Genomic DNA, 23,561 nt, shown 5'->3' with positions numbered 1-23,561 from the left:
TAAATAAGACAACCTAATTTGTCTTTAAATATAGGCCTTTTTGATAACTGGAACTTCTAATTCGCTGGCTTTATCATGAGAAAATTTAAAATAGGAGAAATCAGCTAATTACTTCAACAATATTATTTAATCTCAGTCTTTAAAATAACACTGTACATCAGTGGTACTTCTGGTATTCCAGGCAAATTCGATTTCTTCAATTAAATAGTCATTTCTTAAATTATTTCTGAATTTTCACATGTATATAGATTATATAGATATATAGTTTAGTTCCTAATATGCACTACTAGCCTGTAAACATATCTGACTTCCAGTGTTTGGGAAAGACATTGCAGTCCTTTGCAGGGATCTGCCCATTATATCCTCCTATCAACATGAAGAGATTTCAAAAGTCAGTGGGAAACTGTAACGGTACTGGGCCCAGACTTGCAGATGTTCACACACCATAAAGAGCTATTTATAGTTGTTTATAAAATACTGCAGGATGTATTTGTAAACAAATCTAAAATGTGTTTTTTTCAACAAACACATTTGCCAGAACATACTGATACATTGGTACATTTTAGCTTAAGCAGTTTGAAGTCCAGAGGGTATTAGTGAAAGGTTTGTTAGTAAATGTGGGGCACTCTGTAAGACCACTAATTGCTTCAGTTTTTACTGCTTAAGTTCAAATATTCATATTGAAGCGATACATAGAAATTAACTGTAGTTGCTGCAGAAAAGTATTATAATAAGTATTATACTCCATTGCCAGTAGGCTGATATTCAACTAATTTCCAACTTTTTCAGTTATCTAGTGGAAACAATCCCCACTAGAAGAATTTGTTGAAGAAGAGCTGCTAATATATTTTTGGTACTTACAGCTTTGATCATACTTCTATTACAAGATTTGCCATATAAGGAGACCTGAGAAATACTAATGAAGTCTTTATACAGCCAGAAGATATAATTTCTGAAAAAGAAAGAAACAGGAATGTGTTGGGTGTTCCAGTTGCCATTTCTTAATGGTTTACCATTTCCTAGCCATATTTCAAACAGTTTTTTCTTTGACGAATAATCAAAGCTTTTGAAAGTTACTTACCTCAAGCCTCCCAATATTTTTTCTTTCAGTGAAGTTCAAAGCACCCTATTAATTATTAGCGCTTGTGAGAGGAGGTTTTTGAATTTGTAAAAAGTGAAATGAGACATATTGAGAATTTTAATAGGTTTTTACTGAAATTTGTAAAACAGGAGTTTCTGCAATTTCTTTAGTGTTGCTGTATTTAGTAGGCAGAAGTCTCATGCAAAAAACCAGATCAACCTCAGAATGCATTTATATGGCCTACATAGCATTTCTGTTTTTTGAAGTTGAGCTTTATAGGTCTAATGCTCATTAAAATAGTTTTTAAAGTCAGCTTCCTGTGTTAAAATGTAACTGGCTTGATCTCCACATGGGGCTACTAACAGGACTGGGAAACTTAGATGTGCAGCGTGAGCCTGCTTTCCCAATGGGACACCTAATAACAATAGCTATTACCTTTGATAGAAGAAATGGACAACTTGTCTATGCTCAGAGATTTTCCTTCTTCCTGTTCCTCTTTTCTCCAGCAATACCTGTTCAGGGACAAAAGTAATCAAATGACTGTATAGTATTTTTTTTTTTTTTTAATAAAGAGCTAGGATACCCTGATAGCAGAGAGTACCAACCCTTGAATAAGTGAGGTGCTAGAGGATGTGGAGAGGAGTTTGTTACAGATATTTACTGCTAATGTCACTGAGATCCAGTAGTGCTGCTTCTGCTCAGCAGTGGTGCTGCTGGATGCAGGCTGGCTCCAGCAGACCCACCTTGGTGTATGCATCGTGCTACATCACTTGCTTCTGGACGATTGATTATGCTGCCCTTTTCCAGAACTATGTGATTCTATAAAAACCAGTTTAGATAAGTAATCCCCAAAAGTAGTTGTCATGCAGAGCCTTAATGCAGTATTGCCATGTTTAGATTCATTGTACCTGAGATAATAAGTTTTTCTGGGCTCAAGATGTGTCTGCAATTAATCTATAATAGAGGTAAATCAATTTACAAGTAATCAGGTGTTCGTTATGGGTACACATCTATGTATCCCATATTCCAGCTTCCCTGTCACAGTCCCCACAACTCATTTTCTTGACATTGCCACAGAGGCCAAGCCTGTCATTTGAGAAGTGCTATGTTTTTTAACCTTAGATTTTTAAACATGTTTTTGAAGTAATTTTATTATTTGTGTGTCAGAATAGTTAGGAAAACTGCTCTACCAAAATAATAATAATGACTTCAATTTCATTTTGTCACAGGCTGCACGAATTCAGAGATGTGGACTTTTGTATTAAATCTAGGGCCCCAATCCTGCAAATGTTTTGCAGTGAGTTTGATGTATATATGTGTGTAGTAAGGTGTTTTCATGATTGGTTCTATTTTAGGGTAAGTTAGGTTAGGTCAGATACTAAAGCTTATACAGTCTGATACATACGTTTTCTAATATACATATGTGCCCCTGTTTTCTCAGTATGATTAACTGACTGATTTCATAGATTCATTGTGTCAAGAATCAAGTGTAGAAAAGGGGGCATGAGGAGAAAGTAGTTGTCTTAAGTTATGATTATTAAATAAATAAGGTATCTAACTGTATTTAATTTACTTGCTAATTCATAGAGCTATTTACTTAGCAGTGAATCTCACAATCATGAGTGAAAGCTGGCAAGATTTTGCTTTTACATGTTTTTTCATAACCACCTTGAAAAATGTGTTGGATTTCAGCCTCTACAAAAGCAAGTGGAACATCAGTTCCCATGAATCACCAGAGCAGAGCAGCAGGAATCTATTTCAAAAAACCCAGCTGGATTCTTTACAGGTCTACTGAAGTATTTTCATTTGCAATAAGCAGCAAAGTTACTGTGCAATTACAGTAAACTTTAGAGCTGGGCAACACCTATCAAGTGTCTATCATGTTTTCATGCATATATAAAGCAGATGAGGTAGTGTGTGTTTGATTAATGAGAAATTCTTCAAATAACCTATACAAATCCAAAGGCAGAGGCATTATTACAGGGGAACTGTCCGTGTAAAATAGGATTGTGAGATAAACTTCCCTCTGTACTACTTACCTATGTGCAATGTCTGTAGTACTGCAGAATAACAGATGTTTTGGAGCTACACAGAATACCAGTATATCTGCTGGTTATTTTATTTCTAAGCAGTACAAATAATCAGTAATTTAATCTCAGAGCTTCCTCTATGTAAGCCTTCTTGTCGGTAGAATTTTGGCTTGTGTTCTGAATATTTAAAATACTTTGCATTTCATATTCCTATAAAAATTGTATCAACTTAACATTTGCTTAGTTAAAAAACTGCTGAATATGGTGTATATAGTTAGTAGTGTTTTCTGTTGTTGAATTCCTGTTGTAACGTTGCTGATGCAAGAGAGTTAATAGATCAAGTTTGCTTTGCTGACATTTTTATGTTGGAAAACAGGAATTCTGAAACAATATTTAAATCTGTTGCTATACAGTACTTACACTTTGTGAATAAAATAAAACACTGCAGTGATCTAATTATCTGATATGAAATACAAGATTATGTTAAAGTGTTTCTTAACTAAAGAGTAAATTCAGCAATGTGAGTGGGCAATGCTTGGGTGGAAGAAATTCTCAGTGGTTTAAAATATGACTTTGTGGAATTGCCTGTTTTGGAAAGTAGGGAGGAAGATGCTATTCTCAACTAAGAAGCTAAAGGAGTTGTTTCAATGAGTAATTATCATTATGGCAGTAATTAATAGTGTAATTGATTTCAGCAACCTTGGGGAACAAATTATTCCAGAAGTAGTACTAAAATGCCCAAATTATTTTAAATATGTAGTAGTCAAGAAGATTTTAACTCCAAAGTGAAGAAATCAACTGTGTCTGAAAGTTCTGTTGACTTAAATTGACTGACAGAAGACATGCCTACCTCCAGACAAAAAGTAAATAGGAATCAAGAGTAAAACACTGCATCACACATAATCAAGAGCCAAGGAAAAATAGAAGTTCAACCCAAAGAAGGATGCATTAATTGTGGTGCATGATACACAGGGTGGAAGTTGTCAGGGAACTTACATCGCCTGGTTTTCTCTTACCACACTTGCAACAATAGCCCAAGCAGTTGTGGCAGTGTGCTACTACCTCTCTTTCAATCATTGATGAAATACAGGGGCTACAAAAGAAAGATGGTGCTATGCAAAGCTGCTGCTGTTTCTCCACAGGATTTTGTGCTCTCTGGAGCCCTCATGGAAGGCCTTGTTTCCCATGGATAAAGATTCATTACCACCATCAAGATGTTAGTGGTTTAGTCAGGAATTGAATTAAAGTCTCCTGAATGCTAGACTTATTCAGTGGCAATCAAATACATTTTTTTCTTTGGACAGGTGCATCCACAAAAATGTTATGGTAATCACACTTTAGATATGGAAAAATCAAAATACCTCTGAGTAGTGGTTTGATGTAGTATCACAGCTGGCCTGTGTTGAGGCTCACCAGGATGACTGCTTTTGAAGAATACCTGAGAATGAGGTAAAATCCTGATCCAAATTAGAAGGCACAGCAGTGTTACCTCAGTGCTGAACCTGAAATAATGTCCATGATATAGCTTATTAGCTCAGGTGCAGCATCACAGCTGTAGCTGTCTTCCTTTGGTCTTGCTGGGATAAACTCGTCTAAACAGATACAGCATAGACATCTCTTTAAATACAGGTCTGGAAAGCTCCTGTTCAATCAGCAAATGTATTAAGACATTACAAGTGCAAGGAATTTAACGTGAAAGGGGTCATTTTCATAAACAGAAAAATCACTGTGTCTTTCTTGACCTTGCTGATATTCTTGAAAGACTTCCCTAGTACTTCATACTTAGTACTTTTAGGAGATGCCGTTTGTGGGCAAGCATTTTGAATGTGATAGTCAGGACTGAGGAGTATGAAACCTAGGACAATTAAAATAGATAAAGCCTTGGTCTTTTGCGAAAGCTCAAATAAACTGACTTCTCTGTTATATCAGGATAATTATTACCTATTGAGTCTTTTTCAGTTTCCCAGTTGTGAATCAGTTGGTCTGAAAGAAAAGAGACACACAAAATTGTTAATTTACACAGATTTCAACTTTATTAGTCACTGAAAGCTACATAGTCATGGGTCGGGGTCGTTGCATTGGTTGCTACATATCAGATGCTTTAGTTGCATTTAGCTTGCCTCAACATGAGTTATTTTTAATTTAGATATTTATTTTGTCACGACTTCTTCCAATTATGCTGTCATTAAAACAATTTTAATTATGCTGTTCTTGTAGGATAAAGACCACCTGACTGGCATAGTGCTCACTCCTAGTTAGTTTATCATGATCTGGTTGTTGGCAAATCACATGTCTTACGCTCTTAAATTAGAAAAAACCCTATTTATTCTTGAATATAAAGTGCATATAAAGAAAAAAAAAGGCATGGAGGAAGTAATGTTCTTTTACCAAAAACAGTTTTTTCAGTAAAATATGATTTTATTGCCTAGGAAGGAAATGGCCAATGTAGTCTCTAGGTCAGATCTGGTCTTGCTTTATCAGTGTCAGTATGGATTAAGTCCACCTGTTTCATACCTTCTCTATGAAACGTGAAGTGTTATACATGGAAATTAAAGTTTGATCTGGCCCAGCTATAACTAACTGAATCAGTATGCTTTGGCTGGTGCTATTTCTTGAGGTTGTTCCAAAATATCTTTTAGTAAGCATTTTGCATGTAATCATTCTGCATTTAAAAATCTTGTCAATGAAGGCTTTTTGAAAATACATAGTATATACTTGTGTCTCATTAATATACCTGAAAATTTAAGCTAGATAACCTGCTTTTGTTAAATCAGTGCCTCATATCTGGGACAGCTGTTGAAACATGGATATATATATATATATATACAGCATACATATATATATATACACATAGCATATATCCATGAACTTTTCCCTTCCTTTCCTCCCAATTTCTCCATCCTCCCTCCCATATAGTACAAGACCAGGTGTATAACAGCTGATTTGTTTCAGGATTAGGCAGCATGGGTAATATTTAGAGCATGTTGGGATGGTACCAGCGAATACTAGTGAGTGGCTTCAACCACCAACATCTTTTTCCAGTTTTGTGGGTAGTATCATGAGCATTTGCCCTTACTTGATATTTTCTACAAACTAGAATTCCAAACCCTGCAATTGTCTGCCTGTTTTGACTCAGTCTTTTTTGCAGGTCACATATACTCCTTGTCTTTGGGAAATCAGTTGCTTACAGATTTCAAAAAGAAATGGGATCCTACAAAATAAAGTTTTACTCACTGAAGTTCTGTAGTATTGCACAAGGGATCTGATTCAACTCTTCAGTTCTTTTCCTGCCTCAGAATTCCTAACACATAATTTACTTTTTCTTGGTAGGCACGTCCCCAAAAAATCTTTTGCTGACCTAGAACTTGAATTCCTATATACTCTTCAACTGGTGCTTCAGCATCTCCTACTATTCATATGCAGACCTAATTCTCTGAGCCATTTCTTAACTCCCAGAAAGGATGGATTTGCTGATACAATTACTATTTTGCACAAGCAACTCTGAGGACTAGCTGAGCTCAATAGCTATTATTTACTCTTTTCTCTGCTAGTTGGGGATGTATGTGATGTATCATATTTTTGTTTACAGTTTATATGTTTTATGCTTCTGTTTGATCTGCTTTTTGTTTAAAGAAGTATTGCTACTATAGCAACTGTTGCATCATGTGATATCTTTAATATTATCAAGATGCCAAATACTTGTTAAAGAATAAATCTGTATACAAGATTAAATTCACTGATTTTTACAATGTTTAAAAATAAACATATTTTCAGTTAACATACTTGGTACTACTGTGTTTTTCAGTATTTTTTTTTTTTTCCTTTCTGGTCATGAGTGTTTTAGTGGAGAGGTTAGAGATGATAAGTACAGTAAAAAGAGTAATGGATACTATTTTTTTTGTTCTTGTTTACTGAGTTCAAAACATTAATTGCGTTTTTTATTTTCGTGAGGAAAAGTGTTCATATCTTCTTGGACAGTTTGGGTTTCACTAAAGTGATACAACAAATTCCATTGCTGTTTGCCTCTGACAAGAAGGTATATTCTTGGAGATAGCCCACATTGAGATAGTAAATAAATATTCTTGAAGTAAAGTGTGAAGTTATGCTTTTAGGGTAAAGATTGGAAACAAATATTACCTATAAAACAAATACAAGTCAACACAAATTGACTAACTTTCTTTTCCTGTAAACTCGTAAGACAATGCCAGCCACTGGGAGTGAGGAATCATTGTTCAGAGCAGTATCTGTCTGCCAGGTGTTGTCTTCAGTTCAGTGTTCATCACTAGATTTTGGAAAGGAGCTTTACTTGGCCTTGGGTTGATAACTGTATCTCTCTCTGGATCTAGTTTTTTTGAATGGATTGGGCAGTGGAGATTTCTCATCATCTTCCCATACTTGATCAGCCAGTAAGTTGTCGGCTTTGTTTTAGGCTAAACACCTGACGTACTTTTTCGTTTCTGCTTATCTTTGGTCTGCCTGCTGTCTGCTCAATATGAGCATTTAAGCAAAGTGCTCTGTGTGGTACCACCAAGCCTTTTGTAGGCACATCACGTGACATCTTAAGTGGTCATTTTCCTTTGACATGTTTGCATATAAGAACAAGACTTCTTCCACTCTGTTTCGACTGAGACACCTATGCCATACTTTCTACTAAAGTAAATCAGTTTGGGTATGCATATCTAAAGAAGTATGAGTTATTTAGATGTACTTATGCCTTCTAACCAAGATAAAAGTTAATGGTGCATTAGCCAAGGAATTGTGTTAGGAAGGTTAAAAGGATACGTTGTCTGGTAGCCTCTGTAGAAAGAGTAACATATGCAATAAAAGTAAAAAAAATCAAACAATAAATTATAATGTTATCTTCCTACTTATGCAACCTACCACAAGTTTTTTCAAGTCCATGGCAGTAAGCTAACAGTTTATTTTTCCTGTATGCTTTCAGAACATTTGCAAAACTCAGAATGTACCTGTTGATCTCTGCTAAACTAGTGCTTGTCTCTTATTGTGCATGTTTTCTTGAATATGAATATCCTCTTGCAGTTTGGAGACAGACTTGACAAGGAGTCTGTAGGTCAAGCTGTAGGAGGAAAGTAATTGAAGAGACAATTACTTTACAGATGCTTTATCTCAAATTTTATTTCTAAATAACAACACAGTGTTTCTATTTTTTAGAACTAGACCAAGCTGTGTGAGAATTCTGTCTGTGATAATCAACATTTTCCTTGTCCTGCTTGACCTTTCGAATAGGTGATGGTGACAGTATGGGCCCAGTACTTGAATGTGAGGCAGCAGATGGGGTTAGTATCATGCCAGGTATTCTCCTAAACCCTGGGATTTGTAGTCTTAACATAATTTCTTCCATTTCTTTTCAGATCATGGTGACTGTGAATTAAGTACATTTCAGGTTGACAACACTCTCTGCAGTATGTTTCGATTCTCAGGGTCATGCCCAATCCTTGCTGCAGGGTACATGGCTGTGAAGGTTGAAATGACAGCTGTGTTTTCTTCTTTTTCTAATCTGCCTATTAGATCTTTACAGCCTAGAGATTTTCAGTAGTAAAAGGTATCATAATTTTGTTCTAAAATAAGGATCTCGTAACAGAATGAGAGGTGTCTTGATGACATTTGTAATATTTAAAGAAAGACTCCTACAAAGTTCACTTGCCGTTATTATATCTTTTCATGTTACCTTACCTTTCTAACTGGCTATTCTTGTTAGGCAGTAAGTCTTATTCTAAGAATGATGCAGGTTTTCCAGGAAAATTCACTCTACATTTTTCTGTGTGTATTTTAATGCATTTGTGCTCTCCTACCTAATGTAGCATGAGGGTAGCTGCTGGCTGCTAACTCTGTGGATTCAGAAGTTTGTCACAGCTGGAAGCAGGACTTGTTGTTTACCCAATTCAGAGTAACTATTACTTACTAAAGTGGTATTTCCTCTAGAAATGGCAGTTTTTAAAGAAAATGTACCTAAATTTGCATGATGTTTATTTTTGTAAATACTGTTTTCATCTTTGCCTAAATGAAAAAAATGTTGGCTTTACCCTTTGAACTTAAGAATAACAAGAAGGTCTGGAAGTTTCCAAACTCTTCCTCCTAAGAATCCCAGTCCTCTGTAACTGATCCTATTAATTTTCACTAGTTTGATGCGAAATACATCCACAGTGAGAGTAGTGATGAATGCAGATACCAGAAGACTATGTCCAGGTTTTATTTTAAAACCTTATATACTTACAGAGATTTCAGACACCTACAGATTTTATACCTGATAGAAAATTACCATTAAAGTTTAATACTGTAGTAAAAGTAAATCCTAGGGATTTGCTGGAGACTCCAGGAGTTTAAGCTATGAAGTATTAGAATAAAATAGCTATGTGTCTTACAACCTATAAGAAAAATAATTGACGAAATAAGACCTACAGTCTGAGAAAATTTCTTTGCTAAGTTACTCTTGCTTTTACTTGTCTTATCTAACCTTTTTTTCAAAGGAGAATCTGGTCTCCTTCAGTGTAATGTGCAAGATGTACTTCAGTTAATTCTCTTCTTTCCCTTTCAGTTTGTTTCCAATTTAAGTACTATTTCCCTTCCCTACGAGGGTCTGTTATACATCTCTGCCTTCAGTCAGGTAAATCTACTTAGAGCTCCCCAGTTGTGAGGACAGTATCTCTTTTTTGGCCAGACGACTTACCGTGCAGTGTAACAGTTCTCTTCATGTGAAGATGGTAACGTATTCTCAGCAACGCTCACTGCATCTGCTGAACAGACAAGCGTGAAGCCATGTTTTATAATCTACTAATACAGCAGTGCAGGCTCTTTTTTGGCCAGTAGTCTGGCCTTTTCTTTATCACCCAGGGAGAACATGCCAGAAGGGACAGTGCTGTTGTGCTCTAGAATAACATGAAGTTTAAAGACTACAGTTTTGCATATTTAGAGATTAACTAAAGATAAGATAACTCAAAGTATAACAACAACGCATTCTGAATATCCAAAGTACTCTGTAATAAAGAACATGAAAAGAGAGATTAATATTATTAAATTAGTATGAATTATAGGCTATGTGATGATTTTATTCTCATTCCTGAATGGCTACATTAGGCCAGGAGGAGCAGATGGAAACTTTTTGCTAGGACACAGTTACTTAACATCTTCCTTCTGCATCGTGTAAAGACTCCATTGGCAGATTTTCTAATTTGTCAGTTAGGTGGAAGGGGAGATGTAGCTCTGTCTTCTGCCTGCTTTTTCTACACTGTCTTATGGTGGCAGTATTATGAATGTAATCTTTTCTGATTTCTTCATCTTTATCTAAGTGGCGCTTCCCAGCTATCTTTTAAGAATTACAAGAAGGCTATTATTTTTAGCTGAGATTTACAAGTGAGCATTTACCAGGAGGAATTCAGTCTTCTTACCGCTTTATTCAGTTGACTTCCTGCCCCCGATTCTTTCACTTTGGTCCCTGGCGGTTCATGCATTCTTGGTGGAGATCTGGAGGTTTTCCCTGATTTTGTCTTTGTATCCTTGATTCAATGTGTTGGATTACAAACGCTTAACTTGACTAACTGCGACAGGTATACAGGGCCTCTTAATCAAAGTGGCACTGAACTGAAACTGAGGAAATGGTTTTCCTGTGGCTGCTGCTCTGAATTACAGGTTGCATGATGCAGAGGGATGAATTGTATAAAGTGACATGATCATGGCCATACAGATACACAGATGCCCCATCCAGGTCTAAGTTTGCCTCTAGTGTTAGCAGCCTTTGAACATATTGTATCAGTTTACATCTAGCTAAACATCTAGCTAAAAAATATTCCAAGTAGCAAATTAAATTTGAAGAAAATGGTTTAAATGCTTCAGCTTGCTATCTGTGGGTAATTATTCAGTCTAAATCAAATAACCTTGAGGTTGCAAATAATAATTTTGCTAAAAAAGAATAGCATGCATTACTTAATATCTAACTTTTTGGATTACGATAAAGTAAGAAGAGGTCTAAATTTTCTTTCTTTTGTTGTAGCACTTCTCAAAGAGAGTAAGTTTCAGATTTTTTCCCTGGGAAAACTGGGCATTTATATGCCGAGTGTTGGCCTGGACATAGATATTTTTTAATCTGGGATTTATATACCTCTGAAAATATGAGTATATAATAGAAAGCCTGACAGACCCTTTAACTGTGGTGTCACTAATACGTTGATATAATTTGTTACCTCAGCTAAGGTGTTTTGCCTCAAGAGGTGGAATACATTTATGTATGGAAAGGTCAGTTTTAATTAATAAGCTGTTTTCATCATTCACGGCCAATATGAATTGCTGGTAACATTTGTGTAAAATAGTTTTCAATATAAAAATAAAACAAATTGAGCTTTATGTCACATTCATCATCCCTTGTAACCCATTTAAATGTCAAAAAATCAGTGCAGACTAAAAGTCTATTTTGAGAAGCCTTAGTAGCCCTATTTATCAGTGAAATAAGATATTATCATCCCATTATTCCATCACATGCCTCCTGTACTTGGAGACACATTTCTTCTAGTTTTCTGTAACACAGAAGATAGTTTTTCTATTGTTAAATATTTGTTGTCTGAACAGTAAATTGAAGAAAATGCTGAGCCAATGTCAGAAGAATGAACAGCTAGTTATATTATTGTGTATTTCTTTCACTATACTATAATATTAATGTATAATATAATACACAAATATTAACTTACTTCCTTGTACATTTTTCAAATGAAAAAAATCACTGTGTTCTTCCATCCATATTTGGAAACAACTTTTTTGCATATTGCAGTTTTTTAGACAGCATCATTTTACTGGAAGGACAAAGCTTTCAATATATATACTACTGAAATATTTTGACAAAAATCATAACATTGTATAGAAAATTTATGTCCTTATATATTTTGTTATGAAATAAACCCTACATTTAAAAAAATATTTATCTATTTAAGTTATTTTTCTGAGTTTTGTATCCCATGCGACCAAGGCACACATAATCACATGCCTTCATGGGTGTACATCTCTCCCTTCTAATAATTTTCAAATTTCAAATACGAGTAGGACTTAACAGTCTCAGAGGTTCTAAGTTCATTTAAGATGCATGAAAATAGGCAGTGGGATAGAAGAAAAAGATCCCATTAATGCCCACAGTAAGAAATACGCTACTGAGGAGGTCAATTCTAGGGATTCCATGCAGAATATATGTACTAGAGAGCTCCAGTCAAAAGAAGTGGATCCAGCTGAATATCAGACTACTGCATACAAGAGTGTTCATGCAGAGGACATGCATATGCAAAAAAAACAGGCTGTGTGGTTTGTTACGTAGAGAAGCTTTAACACACAATGCCATTATTATATCTGAATTCTCAAATAAACTTTGAAAGGAAAGAGTTCATTTACTGGTGCATATGTTAAATGGTGCAAATTTCATGTTATACAGGAAAACATGGGGAAATATCCTTCTACTGCTTTTTATAGTGTTTTGTTTAATGCTCATGCTTTTTTTTTTTTTTTTTTTTTTTTGTCGCTTTTACTGCAACAGGTATTGCCATAGGAAGTGATGATATCATAGCAGGGAATGTGAGCAAGTACGCTGTTCTCCCAGCTGGTTATTGTGGACAGCCTAAAAAAGGACATCTTATATTTGATGCCTGTTTTGAAAGTGGTAAGAATTTTCAGTGTTATTTTATGTGACAGAGTTGTCAGTATATTAACACTTATAACTATATCACTCATGCTTATAAAAAAGTGTCTTAATTCTAAAGAAGACTTGCATTAAATACTTCTTAATTCACTGATTCACCTCAGTCAGAGTATGATGTAAAATGAGACTGTTAAATGTAAAAAGGGTTGTGAAGTTTGTTATTACCTACAGTGCACATTTCATCAGGTCCATCTCTTACTACATATAGATACATAACTGGATTTTATTCTGTTGTTACATACAGTATTTGTAGACCACTAATCAAAGATGTCATATTTAAAATATGTTGGTTTAAAATTTAATTTGGATGTTTACTGGGGAAGTTAACTTTATGTAGAGTGCCAAGCCCATCCTTTCATAGTTAGAAGATTTTACAAATGTGTCTTTAAATATATTTCTTTGTGTTTCTTGTGGCCTAATTCTGTACTGCTGAGGTTAATGGAAGTTCTGCCTCTGATGTCAATAGAAGAAGAATTATACTTTAGGAAGCTACTGCAAATTGAAAGATAAATTGTTTTTACAAGAGTTATAGTTAGCATATTAATTTAAAGAATATTTTTAATCATGTATGTTTATATGCATGTGGGATATGTAGGTAAATATGTATATATTAATATGTACCATTGTTTAAATTTTTGTGTTACATATGTGTGTGCCTCCAGATTTTTAGCTTAAATCTATTATTATTGGCTTACAGGCCCACAGAACACTGTTAAATACCATATGTACAAAAGGCATTTGGCAGGATAAACTATAGTTTTGAGCATGGTTTATGTGAGAGGTTCTGGTAATGCCAAAACTGCTACAGTGTCTTGTAAAATGAGCTTTTTATGATGAGTTACATCCCTCAGGGTAGAATACTGGCTGCCAGTTCCTGGATAAATATTAAATTGAGTTATTTAAATCCTTTGATTACATTATGTAAAAGGTGTAAATGATGCAGTGAATAGTAAAAAGTATCTTATTTTTAAGATATTTCTCTGAAGGTTCAGAGAATAGTTATCTATTTTAAAAAATACTTCTGATGCTATTTCATAATAGTTATGGTTTTATGAAAATGTTTGTATCAGAAAATAGCTTGTGAAATTAATCAGTTGGCCAAGCTTAGAAATTTACTTCAATGTGTTAAGCTGCTCTGCAATGAAAAGGATCAGTAGCAGCCATCAAATTATTTGTGAAGTAATGTGAATCATTGCATGATGGTTTAATTCCAGTTTTTGAACAATTGAATTAATTATATTTTAAAAATAAAACATTTATTCAGTTCAGAGGTAATGTTCATACTTTATATACTTTGACAATAATAGCATGTGATGGAGGCAGATGCTATTTGAAATACTCCGTTTATTTACATTGTAGCATGATGAGGTTGTGATGTTGCTTTGCATATTCAGACACCTCCAAAATACAAATATGAATAAAATTTAATACCTTCATTTACTTTCTCATGATGATGATGTATTAGCAAGAATGATAATAATATTGTGTACACTTCATATGTAAATTCACTTTATCTTTTGTTATATGTCAGCCAAGTAATTGCTTAACATACCTTAACTGGTCAAAGCAAATTAACTAATTACTGGATATTTTATGAAATTGTTATGATGCTGAAATCTATCCCCTCCTATTATCCAAACAGTAGTATGCAACATTTTTACGGTAGTGTATTGATGCTCTTTGATTACCACCTTAAAATGGTAATACTCTATTGGAATTGCCTTTTTCAAAGAACAGATTATAAAACTGGTCCTATCTGGAGTACTGCATCCAGCTCTGGGGTCCTCACTACAAGAAATGTGTGGACCTGATAGAGGAGGGCCACAAAAATGGTCAGAGAGCTGGAACACCTCGCCTGTGAAGAAAGGCTGAGGGAACTGGGGATGTCCAGCCTGGAGAAGAGGAGGTTCCAGGGAGACCTTATAGTGGCCTTCCAGTGCTTAAAGGGGGCTACAGGAAAGCGTGGGAGGGACTCTTTATCAGGGAGTGCAGGGATAGGACGAGGGGTAACGGTTTTAAACTGAAAGAGGGGAGATTCAGATTGAATGCAAGTGAGAAAGTTTTTTACAATGAGGGTGATGAGACAGTGACACAGGTGTGCTTGGAAAAGTTGTGTATGCTCCATCATTGGAAGGGTTCAAGGCCAGGTTGGACGGGGCTTTGAGCAACCTGATCTAGTGGAAGGTGTCCCTGCCCATGGCAGAGGGGTTGGAACTAGATGATCTTTAAGGTCCCTTCCAACCCAAACCATTCCATGATGTTGTGATTCTGAGAACAGGTCACATTAATTTTATAATTCCAACTTAGTGTTATCTTATAGACCTAAATATACCTGAAGGAAATAGGCTGTTGGGATATAATGTATAGATTTTTTCTAAGATTTGTGCTTTGTCTGTTATGATGATATTGTTACTAAACATGAGTATGTCACTGAAATCTAAGAACCCTCATACTTAAGAGGTATTAAAGTTCTTTACAGTTAAAATTTTGTAAGGATTTATTAAATCTTTAAAAATAAACACCATACAATTAAAACCCACAGTAGTTATACTATACAGTGATTATAACCTTATATCTAATGTAACTTTAGTAGAATATTTGACACTAGTTTGTGTAACATTTTAATTGGAAATGACCTTGGTCTTAATAAAACTGTGATAGGATGGAGCAAAACTGTGTGGACAGTGGTACCCATGGAGTATTTGCTGATGATTTACTTTCAAAACAGAAGTTGAGTTAAATGCAATTCCCTAAGTGATCTTCTTCTCTTTGGCTGCATTCTGTATTTTCTTGAAAAATCTGGTTAATAGAACTGAAGGTTCCCTCCTAGACCTGTTTTTCACTGACTGATTTTATATTGCAGAAATGGAAGTAAATACCTTTCAGATTAGAGAAAGAGTATTAAACTTGTAGAAAACAGGAAAAAGATTAACACATATAGAAGAAATGCTATTTAATATGCTTTCACTTTTTTAATGGCTATCATTATTGTATTAAATAGTGTTGACAAGTATGAATTCATTTGAGACAGAGAGGTGTGTTTTTATGTAGTCTGAAAACTGATGTCCGGTTTGCTGTTTTGAAGTGCCTTGCTTTCAAAAAATGAGAAAAAATAGGATTGAAATGGGCATTGGGATTTCTTTTTAGTCCACTCTGTTGTTGAGAGGCAAAATACATTATTTTTGCCATTCCTGACAGATGTTTATCTATCCTTTTCAGAGACTTTCAGTGAGAAAAGTTTCAATGAGAAAGCAGAAATCCATTCTAACGCTGCAATTTGCTCAGTATAAGAAACATTTTATTTCTACATAGAAATGTTCTTACCAAAAATGCATTAATTCTTGTCCAGTCCTATAGGCACAGAAAGCAGATTATTTATTTCTTCTTTGACTTAATGGAAAGCTGATATCATAGCTACTATCATATCTTTCCTTGGCCTTTCCCTCCTCAGGTTAAATGACTGCAATGTTTTTAAATAGTTCCTTAGTGGTCACATTTTCCAAATTTTCTATCATTCTTTGTTTCCTCTGATCTTTCTCCAGATGTTCTATGCCTTTCTTGACAGGCAATGGTCCAAGGTGAACACGGTGCTCAGATAAGATGGTGCCAATACTATGTAGAGTTTATGAAATGACATGCCTTGCAATCTATTTACTTCTGCTATGTGACAGTCCAATCTATTTCACAATAGCATGGCACTGTTGACTTCTATAAAATTTATGATCCCTTATACTGTCCAGATCCTTTTCACCTGACCAGTTCGTAGCTTGCACTTAACTTACCCATAATGAATCTAATACTAGCGAAAGAATCATTGCTGTAAAATAAAAACAATTACTGAAAATTAAGAATGGTGGTTGAACCCTTTATCTTGTAAATAACAGACAGAGAGTGAAGGAGAGAGAGAATTATCTTGCAAGTATGTCAGGAATTTGTATTTGTGTTTCCCATAGTTCACACTAGTGTTCTAACTGGAATCTTCCTTATTATCTTTATTAATATTTAAGAATGTATACAGCCAAAATAAAATTTTTACATTAATTTATCATTAGCATAAAAGAAACTGATGAAAATGAAGATTTCTTGCATACCACAATATAATTCATTGGATAATGTCAATTTTCACAAGAAACGTGAGTTAGTTTCAGGGAAAAGTGGAATCACGGTTATCTACACATAGAACCAATTTAAAGGAAATAAATATCATATTTGAAATGTATACATTTGGTCAGTTGTAATTCCTTCCCCCATTATTCATTAACACATTAAATTATTAACACAGTTTCAGTTTAGCAACAATGCAGTACTGTACAAATGTTCACTTCTCATCTGTTCTGGCAAACTAGGAATTTTGCAGAATATGGTACTTTGGGGAAATGGATGTATTCACTCTTGCTATACAAAGAGGTCCTTCCTGATAGAGTCAGGCCCAGATTTTGATTTAAAAATGTTCTTCAGGGAATCTGGCATCTTATACTCAGGGTGAACTGATATTTCAGACATTTTATTTTGGGTGGATCTAAATGACTTTAAAATTTAGTTTAGCCAGCTGCCCCTACTGTCTTGTGTTGGCTTAGTACATGTTATTTCTGATGGCATCAGTTTAGTCAGCAGCCTCTGCTGTGTGGCTGCGGTTTGTTTTGTAGTCAATTTTTCCTGTACTAGATGTTTTTGGAGATGATACCTCCAGTGCTGGAAAACCATTTTTTTTCTGGGAATTTATATAATTTCTGCAGATTTGCTTCTTCATGAGGTAACAATTATTTAATTTATTAATTTTACATGATACACATGAAGCCTTTCAGATGTGTTTTGCAAAGTGGGCAGAGAAAACATCAAGTAAATGTTTTAGTCCTTAAAAACATACCCATATTTTTGTGTCACTGATGCATTCAACCCTTTGGGCAGAGTGTCAGTCTAATCTGGCTCTGCAGAAGGGACAATGAATTTTGGCAATGACCCCAAAGCATGGGAACTTCAAGGATCTGACTATTGCTTATGCAGGCTTCAAGAATGGCATTTATGTCAGGATTCAGAGAAAAAAAATATAGCTGACAGTGACATCATTTTTCTTCCAAGCCCCAAAGCATGGCTGAATAGGCCAGAACACAATGAGTTGTAGTAGAAACTCAATTGCAGCTATCCTATATCTCTGAAATGGACCATGAAATGTCAGAAACTTTTGGTCATGGTTATTTTTTTGGTTTTGTGTAAAGATTGAAATCTAGAGATTTGAGTTGATGCTGTCCTGTGAGAGCATTGGTGATTGACTAGATTCTCTTGAGAGTTGAAGCAGTTTGAGTTCAGCTTCCCTGCACACTCATCTCATAAATCAGGAGAAATCTCAAACATACTGGATTCTTGTGGTAGTCTAGAGGATGCCATCAGACAATACGGATGACTTGGTCTTTAAAATACCTCGTCTTGGACTCTCTAGAGTGCAGCAACACCTATTGTCGCAGGATACGAAGCATGGCTCACACTGTTTTGCATTCAGACTGTATTTCTACTACTGATACAGAAGTATGCCTTCAGAAAGTCTGTAAGAAATGCCTGCCAGTCAGCAACCATCTTTATTGCAGTGCTCATAGTGCTTTGACGGGACCAAAGACCCTCTGAGCTCAGAATACGCCTGTGCCCACAGAGTCATCCACACCTTTTTTTCTCATTGTGTAAAGTCTTTGATGGGTGTAGCTACAAGTTGCCTTCACGGCTCTGTCAGAGTGCTTTCAAGGTAGTCTCAAAATGGCTATAGCTTTTGCCTCCCCAGGCTCTTGATGTAGAGAACTGGCATATGAAATACGTCTGTTGACACTGCCAGCTGTGGCTTCATTGAAGAAAAGAGAAATTAAAATACTGTTTATTTAGTTTGGTATCATCTGGCTTGCCAGCCACTGTGAATGTATTGGTTGGTCACTCTGGCCTGTACATACTCCTGGATTAACCACAGTGCCTTCTGTCTTGCCTGGTAAGATGTCATAGGGAACATGTGAGGAAACTGGAGTTAGGTGGTAGACGGTGATGTGTTGTGAGGATGGTTAAAAAACCCAAGCTTGACAGTTTCTGCTGCTTGTAGCTCAAATTGCTTGTTTTATAATTACTTTTGAGGATTGAAGGAACAGTGTTGGCTCACAGAGGTTTGTAAATCTCAGCATTCACACTGTTAAATACAGGGGCTTTTTATAAGGTTTTGAAAATACATATTTTGGCTTGTTAGTCAAATATAATGCTGTTTAAATGTTAAAAAATACTGTGTTTCTTGAAATAAGAAATGAAGCTGCCGTCTGCTTTTATTCTCATTTCAACCAAAAAGTGGAACTCCGCCAAGAGTCATTAAATCTTCTATCCTTTGGATGAATTCTTATTTTTTATGAAAAAATGTTATGATTGGGTAATTTGTGTATTGTGCTTTATGTTCAAAAGGTTGTAATTAAAGTTTTGTAAAATTTAGATTCAATCTCAATTACTGTAAACCTCATATTATTACGTTGACTGATGTACCACTGCCTTGCAGTGAAAATTATTGACAAACATTAGTTTTTCTTTTCCTATGGGAGGTTTATAAAATATTTTGTATTAGAAACCTGATAAGAAAATGCAGTGCTGATGGATTGCAAATAATATAAATCAATTGGAAAAAAGTTAAGATTTACAATGTATTAAGAGATCTCATGTGACTGAGAAGTACCCTCATATAGTCTTTGTTAAGGTTTTAAATATCTTTCTATATTTCAAAAATAGGATAAGGTACTTATACAACGCTTGGCCCAACACTCAAAATTGCAGTAAGTGATTGTAATTCTGCTGATCTCATTGTATCCACTTACAGGAGTGAAATAGGCCATTGAGCTTTACCATGAAAGATATCTTTTGAACAAAGCAATGATAATATAGGATGAATTGCCCTTTGGGGGTGCCTGTGTTGCAGTTGCTAAGACTTAACATGTAACTTTAGACAGCTAAAATTAGGTGAGATGAATCTTACTTGTCATTAATAAAATACTGTAAAATTTGAGTTGCAAAACATTTTCTGAAATGGACATTTTTGTTTGTAAAAAAATTGAAAACTGGAAAGTTTAAAATACAGAAAATGATAAAGAAGATGATACTGTTAGCAGTATGTTCAATGAAAAACTGAAAGGTACCATAGAAAATAGTTGCATTTTGGTTATCTAATATACAATTTTAATATGCTTCCAAAATTGTTAAACAAGATCATCCTGCATGTGCTTACATTTAGGTGAACAGAAACACCCTTCTTCACCTTGATTTTAGTGACACTACTGTGATATTGTAGATCAGGAATAAAGAAATACAGGCAAATGTGATAACAGCAAATTAATAGAAATAAAAAGTGCAAAAGCTGTGTGAAGCTACTTTCTTTCAGTGTAAACACTTTTAGTAGTAGATTAAACTGTGTTTTGGAGCAAAAGCTAGTAGTTATTCCAAGTTTCCCATATTATAATATGTCATGTATAGCTAGAATCACTAAGGCAGGTAGACTCTTTCGACTTTCACGAGAATGCTCATATGCAATCTAGAAACAAAAGAAGTGAAAGTCAATATATTATTTCAGTAATGATATCTATTTTCAGCCTACTTTTGTGGCATCAAGGTGTGTTTGATTAATGAAACCCTGTATTTTAGTTATTTCCTCATTTGTTGACAGTAATTTATGCCATATTTCATATAAAGATACTAAGTGGTTATTGCTACCAGTAGGGATAATTTAATAAATGTTTCCCTTTTCTAAAAATGTCTGTTCCCAGTTCAGAGCAGTGTTATTCTGTCAGTGTATCAATACCTTTGGACGACTGCAAGTTAGAAGCCACAAAAAAATCAAGAACAAAAGATGGATTTTATTTTTTTTTTTTTTTAAATGATGACCCTAGGCATAGATTAATGGATGTAGCATGCACAAAGTGATATCAGTTAACATATATGACATTACTCAGATGTCTCAAACTCCGGAAAAAGCATGTGAATGATTTATGGAATTGATATTAATCTCTTTCCAGTAAATGCATTACTAAAGTTACATGGGAAATTGATGTTACTGCTGTAATGCCAAATTAATTTCTTTCTTGCTAGGTCAGCATTGCAAATGGAACTAAATACTAACCTTTTAAATATCTAAACAGACTATAGTATGGAAGACACTTTTACAAATGGAGGAGTGCTTAGTGTTGATGAGACACCAGCTAACAAATACAGCATTAGTCAAGTATCTTAACTTGTGGGAAATAGGTATTAACAATTTATGGAGCTAATGACAATGCAAGAATAATTTGTATAATAGCATCAGTAAGGAATTAGGATGTTAATTGTAGTTGGTGTGCTGATTATAATTTCAGTCAGTTTATCTTCTGATTATCATGTGACTTTCTTCAAGACCTAGCCTTTCCCTCCTGCCTTTTACCACATGTTTGCATCTCCTCAGCTAGTGTACAAGCACACGTGTTGATTTGCTGTTTGACTGACCTGATAGGGACCGGAATAAGCAACTGGAAATGAAAGCAGAAGTGTCTTAGGTTGGATAATTGTAATTTCAGAGCAGATTTTCAACAGTCTCTATATGAGGAACAATGAAATAAAGTAGGAATGCTTAGTCTGGAAAAGATACAACTGAGGAGGAATATATTAGAGGTCTGTAAAATCATGAGTCTTAGTCAAAATGCCAGTGAATATGAAACACTGGTTCCCTGTCTGTTCTCTTTGTACAAAAGCTAAGGGTCATCAAATGAAACTAGCAGTTAATATGTTGAAAGCAAACAAAGGAGAATGGTTCCTCACGTATTGTTTAATTAAACTGTGGAGCTTCTTCCTGCAGGATGTTGTGGATGCTAAAAGTTTACGTGTCGTGCTTTCAAGCAAAAAACCCAACTGACAAGACCAGGGAAGAAAAGTCAGTTGAGAGCTACTAAACACTGACACCATCTCTGGCTCAGAAGGTTCATAAACTATATATTGTAAATTGGGGAAATATTCTGGGGAGGTATCTTCAAATGAGTGTGTTGTTCCCATGCTCTTCTCTAGGGATCCACTTCTGGCAGTTACTGGGCTAGAACTTGATCTCACCAGATAGATACATCTGGTTAAATGATTAATCACTGTTAGTACATTATTATTTTCTAAAAATAGATTGCAGGTTATAGTTATAAGCCAAAATGAACATCTTGCAAAACTATAATTTGATCAGATAATAGGAGGGAAAATTTCACAGTTATTGTTTCCATTCAAACTAATTTTCCTAGGAAGATAGTGGTTGAGGATGGTGTGCTAACATTATCAGTTTATTAGCAGTTGTCCAGAAACACACCTGGTGCAGATCTATTCTTAAGATTTGGCACTATACATTCCTGGTACTTACATTTCCATCAGACTTTCAGTTTTTGGTGGGATTTTTGTAAGCTTGCTCTTTGACAGAGAAGGAATAAAAAAAACACCACCACCAAAGACACTTTGTACGAAGATGTTGAAGTCATTTTTGAGAATAAACAGAAGGATTTTCATATATACCAGGTTCTGAGATAAATTTTCCAGTTTCCATTTTTCTGGCTCTGTTCAAAATTTTCCATCTGGAAATATGATAGAGGGAAATACAAGAAAGAATAGCAATGTCCCTGCCAGTGTGAAGGAACATTACATTACACTGAACAAATATCCTTATCTGAATGTACAATCACTGAAATAAATGCAGCTGTGTTTATTTCAGCATAATCAGATATATTTGAATATAAAATCATTGACATAAATGCAGCTGTGTTTATTTCAAACTGCACATGTTAATATGAACATGAATGTGGCATCAGTTAATCACTCATGAATGTATACAGGTATGTATATACAGTGGCACAATAGAGGCCCGTGGCAGCTGAAAAAAATCTAGCTGAGTTTGTGCTTTACGTAAAAATTTTTATAACAGCATTGGAAGTCACTGATGAGGAGATGCAAAATTCTTCTCATATAAAATCCCTGGATTTGAATAAATCTATAGTTACTCTATAGAGTAACAGGTGACATATTCTTCATTTACTGACTAAGGAAATAATTGCTTTGGGTAATTGCTCCTTAAAATAGGGAATTGTGTTAGTTTTCAGTGATTGGTAGGTCCACGTCAATCTCTTCTGATGGGTGCAGTGCAGACCTTAAGTTTACCTTAAATTTTTATCTGATTTTGAGCCCTAAAAAGCTGCCAACCACCCTTCCAGAATTTCATCTTGCTGGGTTCTCAAACCCAGGAAAAACACAGTGAAGAACAGTACCAGTGGAAAAATGTTGGCATTGTTTATTTTGTTAGGGATGCTTCTCCTTGCTGTTTCCCCAGAGTAGTTCTCTGCATTCACTGTCCTGTTTATATCCTTAACCTCTGTTTTTTAAAATCGGAGCTATTCAGAACTAGAAGAAATTGAAAAGTGTTCTTTACTCTACTTATGCAGATGCTGCTATATAAATTATCAGAAGGAATGGCTGAACTCAGAATAAAAGGTAAAGTGGCATCTGAACAGTAAATATGTTGGAGCTAAGAGGTATTGACAAGGCTTTGTTTTCATCTGGGAGAAGGCTGAAATATTCTGCTGGACTAAATAGTGGTATTTTGTTCAGTTAGTTCAGTAACCTGTAATATTATCCCTGTTTTGCAGAAGACAGCAGCACAAAAGACATGGTTCTTGACTGCCTAGCACCTTTTGTAGTAAATTGCAGCTGTGTGAAATGAGTGCAAAATGACTGAGAAATGTTAAGAGTGCTTTGCATCAGT

General features: G+C 35.1%; 1 protein-coding gene across 5 annotated transcripts in view; it reads left to right on the top strand.

Moving 5' to 3' along the window:
• The window catches only part of BEND5 (BEN domain containing 5), a 960,999-nt gene that overhangs the window by 4,733 nt on the left and 932,705 nt on the right, over positions 1-23,561 (top strand). For 4 of the 5 annotated variants that reach the window (XM_042805572.1, XM_032997234.1, XM_032997233.1 and 1 more), the window contains exon 2: positions 12,641-12,763. In XM_042805572.1, coding sequence (XP_042661506.1) covers positions 12,641-12,763 — 123 coding nt within the window. Of the gene's footprint in view, positions 1-8,358; positions 8,409-12,640; positions 12,764-23,561 lie in introns of all 5 variants that reach the window. The other variant, XM_042805597.1, reaches the window with a different exon arrangement.

The sequence above is a fragment of the Tyto alba genome, unplaced genomic scaffold, assembly GCF_018691265.1.
Source record: "Tyto alba isolate M040663 unplaced genomic scaffold, T.alba_DEE_v4.0 Super-Scaffold_1000006, whole genome shotgun sequence".
Lineage (NCBI taxonomy): Eukaryota > Metazoa > Chordata > Aves > Strigiformes > Tytonidae > Tyto > Tyto alba.
This window is presented reverse-complemented; position numbering and strand designations above follow the sequence as displayed.